This window comes from Pyrgilauda ruficollis, unplaced genomic scaffold, assembly GCF_017590135.1.
Source record: "Pyrgilauda ruficollis isolate IOZ18807 unplaced genomic scaffold, ASM1759013v1 scaffold13, whole genome shotgun sequence".
NCBI lineage: Eukaryota > Metazoa > Chordata > Aves > Passeriformes > Passeridae > Pyrgilauda > Pyrgilauda ruficollis.
The window spans coordinates 1,991,935-2,007,848 of record NW_024511432.1 but is presented as its reverse complement, the minus strand read 5'-3'; the positions used below and the strand labels follow the sequence as shown (position 1 = coordinate 2,007,848).

General features: G+C 43.0%; 1 protein-coding gene across 1 annotated transcript; it reads right to left on the bottom strand.

The window, feature by feature from the left end:
• Window positions 1-251: 251 nt before the first annotated feature.
• MLYCD (malonyl-CoA decarboxylase) lies at window positions 252-15,599 on the bottom strand. Its single transcript, XM_041458955.1, has 5 exons — window positions 15,081-15,599; window positions 9,683-9,795; window positions 8,551-8,707; window positions 7,921-8,070; window positions 252-1,022 (listed from the first exon to the last, which is right to left on the bottom strand). The coding sequence occupies exons 1-5, from the start codon at window positions 15,561-15,563 to the stop codon at window positions 489-491; spliced, it is 1,437 nt and encodes a 478-aa protein (XP_041314889.1). The 5' UTR covers window positions 15,564-15,599; the 3' UTR covers window positions 252-488.
• Window positions 15,600-15,914: the final 315 nt, after the last annotated feature.

The following is a 15,914-nucleotide window of genomic DNA, read 5'->3' as shown; positions in this document are numbered from 1 at the left end:
TTAAACAGGAAAATGCTAGGACGTTTTACATGAGATTTTTCTGAGGGTGCAAAAGACAGATATTATAGAAATAAAACTGTAGATTGCTGTTTTGATAATATATTTGACCCAAAATTTACCTTTATTCCAGGTACTTTGGTTCTGAACAATCTATAGCAGCATTTTGACAGAGAAGTGCAGCTCCCTTCAAAGACAGCTTATACAATTTATTACCAACAGAATAATGCTGGTAATAAAGGTTTTTTGTTTGGTTGAGTTACCCCTGGGCTGTACCTGATGAAGAGGATTTTACTCTCCATTAACACACAACTCCAACCCCTCTGCACACACCATAGGTGGAGTACACAGCCTTGTGAGCCAGACCTGATAAGCCAGGTAACCCCGAGCACATTGTCCCACAAGGTACATTCTGACTGAAGTAAGACACTGCAGGTGAGCACAGCTCCTTACAGCGAGCAACACTCTCTAGGAGTGTTGATGGTGTCCCCCTAGAGCTTGCTGTTCTGCTGGAACTGGGCCACCAAGGCCAGCACCTGCTCGGAGGCTCTGACCTGCTTGGAGGCCAGGTACAGGGCACTGTTGGAGGCTGTCTCCTCCAGGAAATACCTGTAGTTGACCATCATGCCACAGGAGGCCCCGATGCCGCGGGGGCTGCTGTCCCCCATCCAGTTGATCCTCCAGAGCACCGAGCCGTTCTGCAGGTGGAAATTGGCCACGGGGTTGAGGGCATAGCCCCGGTGCTTCTCCCCATACAGGTACCAGGCACAGAGCCTCATCAGGGGGGAATGCAGCACCTCAGTCAGCTTTTCTGACCTCACCCACTCGTTGGTGTTCAAGAGTTTCTTTAGGGTGTTGCTGGTGGGGTCTCCTGTGAGCTCAGAGATTTCCTGCCATTCAGATTCCGTAAAAAGTTCATTCCTTCCGTGTTCTTTTGTCTGGGAGGAGAGGAGACCAACGAGCCATTTTGTGAATCCTGGGATAGGTGAAAGTGTGGAAAAAGCTTCTATCTGAGGAAGTTCTTTCTGCAAGCAAAAGGAGAGAAAAAATAAATCATGAGTTTGGTCATGATTGGCACAGAGAAGTTTGAGTCAAGGGGCAGCTGACGGCCTTTGGTTTTTGGCAAGTGAAAACCAGGGAATCTGAGAAGCAACTGATACACATGGACACAAAAAATGGCAAAAAATCCCCCTGGCAGTAACAGGTTAGTGATGAGAAGGCACTGGGAGCACGCAGAAAATTTTAACACTGACTGAATCCATTCCTCACACACCATCTCTATAAAAGCACTTTTGCAGTACTTAACACCACTGGGTTCTGCTGTTATCCTTTTACAGGCAGAAATAAACATAAAATCACAGGCCATAAAGAAGTGATTCTGAGGAGAGTATTTATTTAATAGACATGCAAGTTTGGAAAACCATTTAAATACTATTTATTTTTCATATATAACTTTTTTTTTATATCAAGGGCAGTTTATTATTTTAGTCTATTGTAAAATCAAGAGGTACTATTTTTAGATTTTTATGGAAAGAAGTATTTCCTGTAGTTTTGAATGAAGTTCTTTATAAAGGCCAGCTACCTTTAATGATATTCCCTAAACCAGCAAGAACTACTAAGTGTGTGATTTTTTTTTTTTTACTGCAAATATAACACTTGTTATAACCACATAAAACTTCTTCTCTGCTCCTACTAATTTCTGATTAAACCTTGCTAACTATGAAATCATGTAAAGCAAAACATACATAAGGAAAACCGTGTTAGCTTTGGGGCTCACCAGTGTGAAGAATAAAGTCACTGTCACTTGGAATGAACACCAAATGCATCAGGCAACCCTCCTGGAGGAGTGGGGAGCCAAGGAACAGAAGGAAGACAGAGCTGAACTGAAACCACCCCAGCGTTGGTTTAATTACTGTTCCAACAGAAGAAATGGTAAGAACCAAGACATTCATCAACGTTACAGAAGCATCTTAATGTCAGCAGAAAATTGTCTTTAAATGACTACAAATGGCGCTTTTTCTACCTCGAGGATTACCGAGGTAACCATTAAAAAGCCATCAGGGCTCAGCTGGTGCTGCCAGGTTGTGAGAGCTGCAGCTCCTCGCTGCTGCTGAGCTCCACAGCTGCCACCTGCAGCCTGCTCCGGGAGGCTGCAGGCTCAGGGATGCTGTGGCCATCTCGAGATTCTCAAAACCTCCTCCCTTCCCACAGCAGCTTCCCAAATACGGCTCTGCTGTCCTGTGCCTTCCAGCAGTGTGACACACAGCCAGCCCTGCAGCTTGGTGACACGGCTGGGTCACCTGCCCTGAGCTGAAGCTCTTTGTTATTTAGACATGTCAGCTTCAGAATTCTTTTGGGACCTGGCAGGACAAGAAGAGCAGATCAAGTCACACCTTATCAAAGAAACACCTCAGTTCATCTCCTTAGAGGACCAGATAAAGAAAACCAAGCAAATTATTTCCTAAAAACACTCATTTCTCTATCTTATTGAACAAAACAGCATTTTTGCCATCAGAGCTCCCAGGAGATCCTGACTGGGTCATGCTCACAACTGCTACAACTGCCACACTCAGATAGTGAATTCTAGAAAAAAAATAGAAGCTTTTTTCAGGTTTCCACTAAAAGACATGGTGATGTTATTTTTAAGATTAATTCCAAAGCTGATGTCCTTAACACCATCTGTGAAATCCAACCATCAGGTTTCCTTGCACGTGAATTTCATAAAATTAAAAAGTTCCTTTACAGCCATCTCTTACACTTCTGTTTTGCTCCTGAACAGAGCTGACAGGGTTCTCACTCAGGAGCTGAGTACTCCATTGCTTCCACAGGGTACCAGTTCCAATCCCATCTCCCAGCCTGCAGAGCCCAAGGGCACCTGTGCACCACCCACCATGACAAAAGGGGAAAATGAATTATTTCCTCCCCTCTCCTGTGGTAGTAACAACCTCTGCAAAGTTCCTAATGAAACAACTGACAGGGATTGCTGGGGACATTGACTGCTCCTTGTTCATCACCCCTTTCAGGAGTGACCTGCTCACCAAGACAGCCCCAAACACTTCACAGGTGTTACTCTACTAAAAACACCAAGTGGGAAATTGTGGGTTTTTTACTTCTCAGGACAGATAAGACATGGGGAAGTGACCCCATTTTGAAGTGACAGTACCAACTACTACATATCTGATAAAAGCTTTATTCAGAAGCTTATCTGGGGCATCCATTTCTAATGGAAAAATAAATAAATGCACTGGAGTGGGCACATTTATGTTTTGCTAAATTGATGTGCTGGTTTCTAAGGCTATTGGTGGAGATCCATTAATGTTTACTTTCCTGTCAGAAACCCACACACCATTAAGAAACAGCTGCTAGTTTTGGTTCAGGGTAGATTTCTGTGTTTGATCGTTGTTTTTTGCTGTTGTTTTCTTTTTTCTTTCCTTGCAGAAGAGCACAGATTTCTCCCATTATCCCTATCTCATCTGAAACTGTCTTGCACTCTGAAAGCTGCAGTCCAAGGTCACATTTTTCATCAATGAAATCAAAGCCTCTTTTGGAAATTATGATCTCCCCAGGTCACCTAGATCAAATTAAGGTAGCAATTATCAACAGCCCAAGCAGAAAGCTAAAATCTGCCACCAATTGTTGAGCATTCTATTGAGTCACACAGCAGCTATCAGTTTTCTCCCTCAAAAGCCACAGGCTATAAAATCCTAAGCAGTTTTCTCAAAGGCTTCAGCACAGTTATCTGTGTCTGTCATCTGCTGACTGAACTGCCATGATGTACCTTCTGCAGAGCCACAGACTGCTTAGAGTGGCTATAAACACATTGGGAATTAAATGTCTGGCTAATGAGAAATCCATCTACCTCCTCGTTCACCAGCACCTATCAGCTTGCTAGAAATGATCTGTCTGCACTCAATTTGGGGTTTGTTTGCTTTTTTGTAGTTGTCTGGAATAGTTTCAAAATCCAATTCATTTCTGGGAACAACACAAGCTTCAATTTCAGAAATACACGAGATCATTTTTTTGTTGCCTGCTCCCTGCTTTATATACATTAATATAAACAAGAGACTGCACAGAATGCCTACACAGCCTATTCCCAGATTTGTGCAGGGAGAACTGGGATCAAAGTGGTATCAGTGGCCTAATGAATTCATCCCAAAATAATCCCAATAGGATATGCTCAGAAACAACAGAAGCCTCTACACAAACCCCTTCTATATTATCTGTGTAGCAAACTTTTGTCAAGAAAACCAGAATAATCTGCTCCTGAGAGCAGCACAGCTTGTCCCAGGATGGCCCTTGTAGGTGACACCAGGTCCAATTCTGATCTCCAGAATACCCCCCCTTTACCCAATTATACAGAACAATTCCTGGGGAAAATGCCAAACCTTAATGTCCAGGTAAAGGTTAAGGATTCCAACTGCAAACTGTGCACAGAGGGGAAACTGAGGACCCCACTGTGTGCCTCAACTTCATCCATCCTCCACCTGCTTAAATTAGTGAGACCCAAAAGCAGCAGCCATCAATTTGTACACAGTGCCTAAAACTAACAGTGCTCAGCCCTGGGATGTGAAATCCTCATCAGTTCTTCCAATAATCCTAGGAAAAACCCATTTCCAAGGAATGCTTTCAGGAGGGAATCAGTGCTTGGCATCCTTTGAAGGTGACAAGTGCTGCCCCACACATGCTCATGTTTAGCAGTGACCAGTTCAGGCAAATGAGCAAGAAGACTTCTAAAAAAATTGAATTCTATTTTAATTGTGTATTAATGAGATATTAAGAAGTATGGTATTAACTGGATTTACAGCCATCATTTTCTAGTTTAGATTAAGGTTTCAGTACAGTTTTTTGAAATCCTGACAGATGAAGGCTTTGATGCAGAGGGGTTCTCAGCACATCCCTAACTTTGTACATGTCTTTTCCTGACCTAATACACATTCATGACAGGTCCAATTTGGAGTTTTCCTCATGAAGAATGACAGCTGGGATTTCAGTTTGGAGGTTACAGTGGCACTTACAAGTAGAAGTGTCAGAGCAGGTTACATTAAGGTAGAAGTCAGGTAAAGGATTTTAACTGGAGGATAAAAGAAGTTTTAAGAGCTTACAGCTCCTTGGGACAACACAAACAGAATTCTGCAGACCAAACAGATACCCACAAAAGTTAGCTCAAATGGCAAGTTATAAAAGTGTCTCAATCATCAATTTAAATAAAATGAAAAACAAAATCTTCAACCCTTTCAAATGGTCTCCTCTTCCCAATGCATTTTATTACCAGTTAAATTAAAGAGAGTCTCAACTTCTTCCGTAACCTGGAACACTTGGTGATTTAGCAGCACTTGAAAAAAAGATTTGTTTATTGCAAAGCCATGCAAAGGTGATATAAAAAATCCTCTTCCTATCAGAGACCTCACCCATCTATTTTTACAAAGGCTGCTGGACAGTGGCTTAATGAGATGTAATTTTTGACCCAGGACTTTTTTGCTGAGGCTGGATTGTTTCAGCTGCTGTCACCAAGTCCACTCAGCACTCCTGTACACCATTTGTCCCTCCTGAAGTGACTGTAATTCTGCTCCCAAGAATTATGTCCAACCTGAATAGAGACAACCTTGGCAAGTCCTTTGCAGCACCTGAGCAGAGAGAAAGAGAGCACATGTGTGCAATTAATCCACAGAAAAAGGACTTCCAGAATTTTGGGAGCCAGGCAAAACAGGCTGCCAAGAGTATTTACTCACTGCATGCCCTGCCTTTGGCCTGAACAACCCTGACTTTGTACAAATTCCACAGTGGAAGTATTTTGAAGCTGAAATACAGAGGGTCTCTCCTCTGAGGGGTGAGGTCCCCTGAGATGGGAGGCACAATGTTTGTATCTGAAGCTAAACGAGGAGGCCTTGTAGAAGAGCATCAAACCATTGTGGGAAGAACAGAAAAATGATTTAAATTCACTTCACAGATGTAAAACGTGCAGTGGGAAATGGTTCTTGCACCACTCAAGACAAACTCAAGGACAACACTTTGGAATGAAGGTGGAGAAAGCATGGAGGAGTGTGAAGAACAGGAGAAAGAAAAACATTAACATCAAACAGTGAAGAAAAAACTATTGTAGAGCCACATCCCCAATGGATAAATATTCCTGGATTATCCTTTCTATCTTCTTTAGCCCTAGGGTGGTTCCCTTCCAAACAGGAATGGTGCAGGGCAATGCACAGAGGTTGTTGTACCTTCAATCTGTGCACACAGACCTCAACAAACACCTCAGTCCACGTCCAATTTGCCACACAACAATTTCCTACCAGCAGGTTTTTCACAATGCCTTTAAGCAGTGTAGGAAATTTGAGTAGGGAGGAAGATCTCCACCTTTGGCATTGCATGGAAAGCACTCAAGTTTTCAATATTAAGAAGTTGTTAAAGACTGAGGGATTAATTTTAAGATTAAAATGTATTTAAAGGCATCTCAGCAAAGGGTTTCCTTTGATGAACACTAAAGAGGGGCTGGGTTTCAAACACTGAAATATAAAAACTTTGGCATAAGTAGAAATACAAAACACACTCTTCTGTTGGACACACTGAATTTTAAAACCTGCATTAGGTTATCTAAGCATGATGTGTCTGTTTGCCTTTATAACTCACAACTCTGCTGATGTTGCAAGCAATTAGTGATGGACAGATACAATGTCAATAGGGTTATTTTATGAGAGCAACTCAATTATCCAGAAATTATTTTTCAGATGTGAAAGCAGATAACTGCATGAATTTATTCCAATTTCCCCTCAGTCAAGATCAGACAGATGGCATGGTCTAATTATACCTGGACTACTGCACTTTCAACAATTAATCTAAAAACCATTCCAAAAGCAAGAAGAAACAAAATACAGCCAAAATATCCATTAAAAATAAAATTAAAAAAAAAAACAAACACAACCAAAACTACTTTAGGGCAGCCAGCTATGATTCAGCAATTAAATAATCTATCACTTTCTGGCAGTAGAAGTTTGGAGCATCCAATTTTAAGATATTTTTGTAAATAGAACTGAAGTTCTAAATCACAGACAGTTTTCCAGACATTGTCACTAATCCAGATGTGAAACAATGAACATAAACACAACTAATGATCATTACTTTTAAGTGGTAGATTTGTCAGCAATTTAAGTAGTAAAGACTATTAAATAAAATAAAGTGCTCAGTGCAGGAACATGACTGGCTCTCTCACACCACTCTGTACATGGATTTTCATTCCTTTCTCCAGTTGCTTGGAAGAAGGTTCTCCAAGTACTAAAGCTGTTAACAATAATCCCTTAGCCTGCAATGACATTATCTAAATTCACAGAACTGACTGGCAGAGTAAAAGATTCTTTAGACTTTTAAGACATTTTCTTTACTATATTGCAAGACATATCTGGGCAAAGAAATCTCCCTCCTGTTTATTTTTCTCAATAGATGTATTCAGGGCACACATGCACACTGCATAAATAACCAGTGGCAATTCAGTATAACAAACAAAGCAATTAACTAATTAATGAACAGGAAGTGTTTCTGTTCCTGGAGCAGCTGTAAGATTTTGGAAAAGGCACGGTCAGGTACTTTGAAGAGAGAATATCTTGATCAGGCTCTTATCACTCAACTGTGAGGTAAGTAAATTGTATCAGAGCAGAACCTGAATTGCATCAGAGCAGAACACAGCTCTGTCAAAGCCACCTCCAGCAGAAATGTTCTTACTTGACTCCAGGCAACCACACAAGAATTCCACACTGACCACGTCAGCTGTGGAACAGAATCTACATCTGGCAGACATCAGCCAAGAGCAGGAAATGCTCTTCCAGCTCTCCACATCTCCAAAGGCTGCTCAGGGAAGAAGTTCCAAGGGAAGGGGAAGCCCTAAGAACTAAACCATGCTGGGCAAACAGACCCTGAGCCCCCCTGCACACCCACCTGCAGCTCCTTGACAACTCTTTTGATGAGGTGAGTCCCAAGTTCCACTCCCTGCAGGCCCTGCTGAGTCAAACTGATGGAGTAGAAAATTGCTGTTGTGATTTTGTCTGCATCTTCTGTCTCTAAAGGCGGCACTTCTTTCACTATGGCCTGGGAAAATAAGGATTAAAAATAAAAAATGTTAATAATAGTTATTATCAGCATTATGGGGAGGTTTTTAACTTTTAAATGCATTAACACTTTTCCCCACTGTTTTATTCATTAACAATAAAAATCTGATAAAAAAGTAGGAACAGCTGCTTATTCATTAGTAAGTGCAGAGAGAAACTGCAACATGGTTTAAAGTTTTCAGAAGTAATTGCAACCACTTTGAAATTTTAGTCTCATTTTCTCTATATATTTCTTATCTTTTCTTATTCTTCTTGCTCTTGAGCAAACCCTCAAAATTTCAATTTCCATAATACACAAGACAGACAAAGTATCCCTGTAATTTTTACGAGATAATTCTCTCATCTCTAAAAAGACAAAACAAAAGCAAACATTGCCAAATTATAGGGAGCTGTGGATTTTTAAATAAGCACACTGCAATTTGAGCACTTTGCCATGACCTAAATGCCTCAGTGGCTGTACCTGGATGCTGCTGGAGATGTCACTGGTTAGTGCCACGTGCAGGACAATCAGTGGCTCTCCTGGGATGGCACAGTGAGAGAAGAAGTAGCACCTTCTATAGGCCCCAACTCGACGCTTCATATCAACCCAGTTTCTGACAGGGTGCACAGCTTCAGAACTCAAGGAGAGAATTTAAAAAATAAAATTACTATTATCATTAATTTATTATCATTATTATCATTGTTATTGCTATTATTATTTCATTTACTGCCCTACAAGTTCAGTGCTCTTCCCACTGATGTCAGTGACAAAACTTTCCCATCAAAAAACAAGAGTCAGGCTGTGAATAATGTAAAATTGTCAGCAAGCTGTGCCAAAGTGGATTGTAAAGGAATATTGCATACCCACTCACCGGTGTGTTTGCCAAATTACCTCAAAGAGTGATTAAATATTACCAATGATCTTTATTTGGAATATTCAGCTTGTATGAGTTCTCTTTGTCTCATCAACACTTAAGCAAGGTACTTTCAGAACATCCCATAATAATAATCAGAGATTATTTTTTCTTCAAGATTTTATACAATAAGGCAGCCCCCCACATAATGTAGTAATTTTCAACTTCACAACTTTGACTATTTGGCATAAATCCAGAAATCAGTGTTGTAGGTTCAGAAATCAATGTTACAGATTCAAAAAGCAACGCTGTAGGTTCAGAAATCAATGGTACAGATTAAAAAAATCAATGTTACAGATTCAGAAACCAATGTTGTAGAGCACACTGTATAAAAACTGTATAAAGCTGCTCTCTTCATATGTAGTTTACAAGTGATTCTGTGCACCTCACCAGCTCCAGCCAAAACCACTGCAGCACCTCTGGGAATGTGGGAAGAGCAACTGAGAAAGTTGGAAGGAAAGACAGCACTCTACCAGTGCAGTGTGGGAGCTACAGGATCAAATTATGGCACAAATGATCCCTTCACTCTTTACTTCAATCCGTTTTTAAATTGGGCTCTCAGCATGTTAATGCAAATATTTCATAATTATACTTTGCCTTCAGCTCAGAAAAGCAGAGTCCTGAAACCAGGGAATCTCTGCAGTCCCAAGCATTCCATCACCTCTTCACCAGGGACTCCTTCCAGCCTTTAGCACTTACTCACTAATTTTCTGGAGTACTTCACAGGGTGACTGCCACGTGACCCGCTCCAGGTTGAGGAATCCTGTGCAGAACCACTCTGAGAGCATGTTCTTGAGAACTCCATTCATTTCCTGTAACACAACAAAGAAGGAATGAGCTGCTGAATAAGCAAGGTAGAATATGGAAATGTGAGTGAAGATAACCTTGATTGACTCCAACTACAACACTGGGAGCTTAAAGGAAACTTATGGATCTGTTTGAGAAGATTAATCACAAAATAGTCCAGGACTGAACCAGGGAAATCCTTGAAGGGATTGTCTGTAGTGCAAGCAGGGACAGGGAAGATCAGGAAAAACACTGTGGACAAAAAGCAGACAATGGGTAGAAGGTTTTGAGCAAATCTGACCAGGGGCTGCAGTCTCACAGTGGCTCAGATTTCAGTACAGTGGAAATATCTTTCAACAGGATGCAGACAGAATTTTTCTTCTCTAAAAACATGAAAATATTTGAGCAAGAAAAATAAAACCCAGCAGCATAAGACAATAGAACTGGAAAATCAAACCAGTTTTGGAACAGTATGAGATGAAACCCAACTGCAATGTCAAACCCTTTCACTGTGATTCACTGTAATAGTGATTTTTATATTCCCTACCAACTCCCTGCTGCCTGTATTATTAAAGATTTCCTGTCTAAATTTATTTGAATTTAACAAGTATTCTTGAACTCAGCACAGCATGAATATCTCTAAAAGAGATCCCAGAGCTTGTTCTGCTTTTTTCCATTTGCCTTGTACACAGGACAGAGAGTGATACCAGCACCAACTTATCAACAGCCTGATCAGAAACCTGGGCTTACCTGAAACTAGCAATAATCATTTGCTTCAAAACAAAAACTCCTCATCTTCCATTCACACTTTATTAAATGGCTACTGCTGCACATAGAAGAGATAAAAATTCAGGTCCAATGTACTTTAGCTTGCTACATTAAAGAAAAACAACTGGAAAAATACATAAATCTAATCAGAAAACCTAAAACATTTTCCCTAAGTTCAGATGTAGTCTCAGGACTGTCCTAAAAAGTAAAAATATTTCCTATTATAACCTAATCAAGATGAAAGTTGTAGAGCCACTTGTCAAAAGACAAACATCAAAGAAGGTTTCTGCTGGCCAAAGTAACTGCTACATGTATTCCAAGACTGAATAAAAGGACAGGTTTATTCCTTAGCATACTAGAAAAAAAGATTTTCAAACCCAGAAGAAACAGCCATTCATCTGCATAGAACAATTCTGTCCTCCATGATAATTCTTTTTCAGTACCTTTTTTCTAAACAAATATATTGTGATTGGTTTGTTTATTCTGACTTGTGAATCCTTCTTTCTGCAGAGCTCTGAAGTTTTTTGATAATAACCATAAATCACTTTGGTCAAATACCCCACGGTGTAGTGGAAGTCTCCAGGCACTCTAGGATTGTTTGGTTTGTTTTCTTTTGAAGGGCCACACTGTAAACCAGAAAAACGAGCTGGAATTGTGAGATCTGGGGGCAAAGGAACAGATTCTTCAGGCTCTCTTACCATCCATGTGCTTTTTGAACAGCAGTTCAGCTGCAGTGCAGCAGGCAGAGAGGGAATGGATGGCAGCACTCCTGCTGGCAGCATTTCCACATTCTGCTCTGCATCTCCTGCAGTCACAAGGCTCAGGAGGAGCTCAGGACAGTCATCCTGCATGGAGAACAGTGGGAACACTGGAGTCATGAGTTCTGCTCCTCTGAAGATTTAGCAAGGGATGCCAATGGCTGTTTTCATTAACTCCAGGGTGCAGCTGGACAAAAGCAATGCAGCTGTAAGCAAAGAAGAAGCACATGTGCTTTCAGTAATGATCTGGGGAGAAACAAGTATTGTTTATGGGGAATCACAAGTCAAACAACCTGTCAGCTGTGAATAACAAAGTTTTATAAAACAGGGCACTGTGCAGGAATTTGAATGGCTCCAGGTGGAAAGGACCTGCCACCATCACTGTGTCCAACCCCAGCTGGGCCTGGAGAACAGCACACAGGGAATGGCTTCAGACTGAAAGAGAGCAGGTTTAGATTGGATATTAGGAATAAATTGCTCCCTGAGAGGGTGGGGAGGCCCTGGCATAGGGAACTCCCCATCCCTGGAATGTCCCAGGCAAGGCTGGACAGGGCTTGGAGCACCCTGGGACAGTGGAGGGGGCCCTGCCCAGGGCAGGGGTGGCACTGGATGGGCTTTAAGGTCCTTCCCAACCCAAACCCTTCCAGGATTCCATGATTCTGGGCTGACAAAACTTTTCAGTGCAGAAAGACATCAAAGCTTTCACTATCCAAAACTGCGTTTAACTCACGTCATCTAAACAAGATTCTGACTTGGGTTTAATATCTCAGTGTACAGGACATTTCCAAAAATGTCCTGTCCCAACAAGGCCAGGCTCAAGTTTGGGTCTCTTATTTTTCAGATTTAGTGGCAGGTTCTCTTATTTTGTAAATTAAGTGGTATGTAAATTCTTATTTTCATTTCAGATGCCTTTTTAGTCATAAAAATTACATCTGCAACACTTCATTAAAAAGAAAAGCAAACACATTCATTATTCAGCATCCCAGTGTTAAATCTGAGCAATAAGACACACTCAGATTAGTATTTCAAATTACCAGCTATACTTCAATTTCTGCTAGCCAAGTTTAATAAATTGTGGTTATTTTTTTCTCGTTCCATGTTCTTGCTACGAGACAGCAAATTACAGCCTTTTTAATCTTCACAACAAGTACCTATTTCTTGGGCAACAAATGGGAAAACTCTTATGAAAACCTCCAATTAATTATTTTTTATTAAGAAGAAATACTTCTCTGATGAGGGAAATATTTCACTTTCCCTCTCAAACTACCAAATAAAATACCCTTCAGAAGAGTTGAGTTTTCCCCTGGTTTTGGAATGTTTGAAGCTTTCAACTTGATTTATTTAATTTGGGACTTTGAAATACTTGGCAATATCAGAGTAGATCTGCAGGTGTCTGTGCTGGGGAGGTTGATTTGATTTGGTTTGGTTTGGGTGGGGTTTCAGGGATTTTTATTCTGTTGGGTTTTTTTTTTATTTTCCCCCACAAATTACCTTCAGAATCCACACAGAGAATATGCCTGGTGAGATATTGGAAGAATATCCCCACCAGCAACACAAGATTCAGCAGTGACACCAATTAAAGGGGACTGGTTTCTGCTTTTTTATTGCTAATAGTAATTACTGCAGTGATAATGGCAGTGCTGAAAACTCTCCTGGCTCTTGTGGTTTTTATTACTGGGCATCTTAAAATTAAAATCATTATTTCTTTTTTTTTCCCCCCATTTCTGCTCATTTGGACAATGAGTAAATTGTGCTCAAGCACTTTCAAGTGACTTAATCACTTAAATATGATATTTTACTGCAATCTGTTGAACAAACACAAAATAGAAATCATTCATCACCCAATATCCAAGAAGTCTGAGCTGCTTTTATGTTGAAAGTGGTGAGAAAATAGAAAAATATTTCATATTTACCACACAGCAATGGGCAATCCTAGTTTAAATAGGTCTTTCAAATTACAAAGTAAAAACTAAGGACTGGCTAAGAAATATTTTAGACAGTTTGAGCAAAACCAAAATCCCAGGAGGCCACATAATGCATTCTGTAATTCTCCACCAGCATCAAGGAGATCCATTTAATTTTATTCCCACATTTCCTTGTCAGTGCAGACACAAATATACAGAGGTTATAAAACTCTTGTTGCACATTTGTCTTTATGTTAGAATTGAAATCAACTCTGCACTAATGAAATGGCTGCACAGGACTTTTGATAGGCAAACACCAAACACTTTTTTATGGAGAAACTTTTAACAATGATGGTACTTCCTTTTTTTTTCCCAGTAGATCAACACAAGACCAAGATTACAAATACACTCCAACTACTGCTTAATTATGGAAGGAGATTTATAGATAAATCAGTTTGACAAAAATGCTCTCTTTTTCATTATCTTTTGCCAGCAACTTGAACTTTTCACTGACTTTTTCTAAATCCTATGGAAAGACGAAGAATACTTTAAAAGCAATCATTGGATGATTTTCTACCTGAGATCACAATGTTGTGAATTTTTCACTAGAGTCATATTTCAAGGGCTGAAATAAGCAAAGTGAAGTAAGCAAGCAAAAAGTAACAAATATCAAGAGGAAAACGCTGGCACGGGAAGAGTAAAATGTTGCAGGTGAGAGGATTCTGAACAGCAAGAGGAAGAACTGCACCCATGAAACAGATTATTAGCAAATTTCACTCTGCGCATTGCAAGAGCTCATCAGAAATTCAACTGTTTATAAGGACAGTGGAAAATCAATGTCCTGTGGTGAAAAGAAGGAAGAGAACACAGGAAAAGAACATAAGAGAGAGGAGACAAAAATTGAAACAGCAAGATGAAAAATAATCAAGCCCAGCTCTACTGTAAATTAACTTTTAAAACAATGTTTTGTGTGCCAGCACTTCCCAGTGTCACTGTATTTCTTCATAGCCGGGGCCACTTCCTTCCTGAGTGTCAGCACAGGCAGCTGCCACTGCTGCCATGGCCTGGGGACAGGCTCGTGTCTCTCCAGAGAACCTGGAATCATTTCTGTTGGAAAAGTCCATCGAGTCCAGCCTTTGAGCATCACCACCCTGCCACTAAGTGCCATAAGCAGTGGTTTGTGGTACATCTCCAGGGATGGGGACTGCACCCCCTCTCTGGGTCTGTTCCAATGTTTAATCATCCTTTATACAATAAATTCTTATTTACGTCCACCCTGAGCCTGCCCTGGCCCAGCCTGAGGCTGTTCCCTCTCCTCCTGTCCCTGTTCCTGGGGAGAAGTCCAGGGAGAAGACTCCCGACTGTCCCCTCCTGGCAGGAGTTGTGCAGAGCCACAAGGTCCCCCTGAGCTCCTTTTCTCCAGGCTGAGCCCCTTCCCAGCTCCCTCAGCCACTCTTCATCGGACCTGGCCTCTAGACACCTCCCCTGAACCACCCCAGCACTGCCATGTCCTCCCCTGAACCACCCCAGCACTGCAATGTCCTTCTCTGAACCACTCCAGCACTGCAATGTCCTTCCTGAACCACCCCAGCACTGCCATGTCCTTCTCTGAACCACCCCAGCACTGCAATGTCCTTCCTGAACCACCCCAGCACTGCAATGTCCTCCCCTGAACCACCCCAGCACTGCAATGTCCTTCCTGAACCCACCCCAGCACTGCCATGACCTTCTCTGAACTGAGGGACCATAAAGCCCCCAGCAGTGACCTGGCTTCCCGGGACTGCCTCCCAGCCTAACACGGCTCCAGGAGCAGCCCGACGAGCAGGACGCCCCAAACCACATCCCCCAAATTCCCTCAGAGCCAGCCAGGCCAGCCCTCACCTTGACGTGGGGCCCATCCACCGCCTTGCTGGCCAGCCCCTCCATCAGGTCGGCCCTGAGCTCCACGAGGAAGCGCAGCCCGCCCTCGAGGCGGCCCAGCTGCTGGAAGAGCCCTCGGTACTGGGGGTTCAGGTAGTAGCGGAGCCGGTCCTCGGCCTGCAGCAGCGCCCCGGGCTCCCTGCGCTGCTCGCGGGCCTGCAGCACCTTGGCGGCGGCCTCGGCCACCCGCCCGTGCTCCACGCCGAAGTCGCGGGCCAGGCGGGTGAGGAGCTCGGCGCGGGGCGGCCCGGGCTGCAGCCCGCGGTAGAACCGCACGAACTCCGCGCCGCGCAGCTCGGCGGGCGGCGGCGCCTTCTCCTTGGTCTCGTAGGGCGGCAGCGGCGGCACCGAGCGGCGCAGCAGCTCCTCCATGCCCGGCGAAGCGCCCGACGAGAGGCGGCGCGGGCCCCGCGCGGCCCAGAGCAGCGGGCACAGCCGCCTCATCCCGCACACCGCCGCAGGCCGCGGCGCCGCCCGCCCCGCCGCTCCGCGCGCGCTGATTGGCTGAGACGGCAGAGTGACAGCGCGCCCGGCCAATGGGAAGTGAGAAGAGCGTGGCGGGGCTGGGGGTGTGTGAGGGGTGTGTCGGCCGCCATGTTGAGTGTGGCGGTCAGAGGTCACGGGCTGTCCCCTCATGGCACCGCGCTGCCCTCAGAGTTCACCGCGCCGCACTTTGGAACCGTAGAGTCACATGGGACACAGTGCCAGGCTGCGCCAGGGGAGGGTCAGGTTGGACGTTAGCAGGAATTTCCTCACAGAAAGGGTGGTTAGACTTTGGGCTGCCCGGGGAGGCGG

Excerpts from the sequence above, each read along its gene's own strand:
- MLYCD (XM_041458955.1), bottom strand. The coding sequence starts at position 15,563 with ATGAGGCGGCTGTGCCCGCTGCTCTGGGCCGCGCGGGGCCCGCGCCGC. Across the intron at positions 8,071-8,550 it reads ACATCTCCAGCAGCATCCAG|GCCATAGTGAAAGAAGTGCC; the intron begins GTACAGCCACTG and ends TTATTTTCCCAG. Across the intron at positions 1,023-7,920 it reads GAGTTGTCAAGGAGCTGCAG|AAAGAACTTCCTCAGATAGA; the intron begins GTGGGTGTGCAG and ends TTTTGCTTGCAG.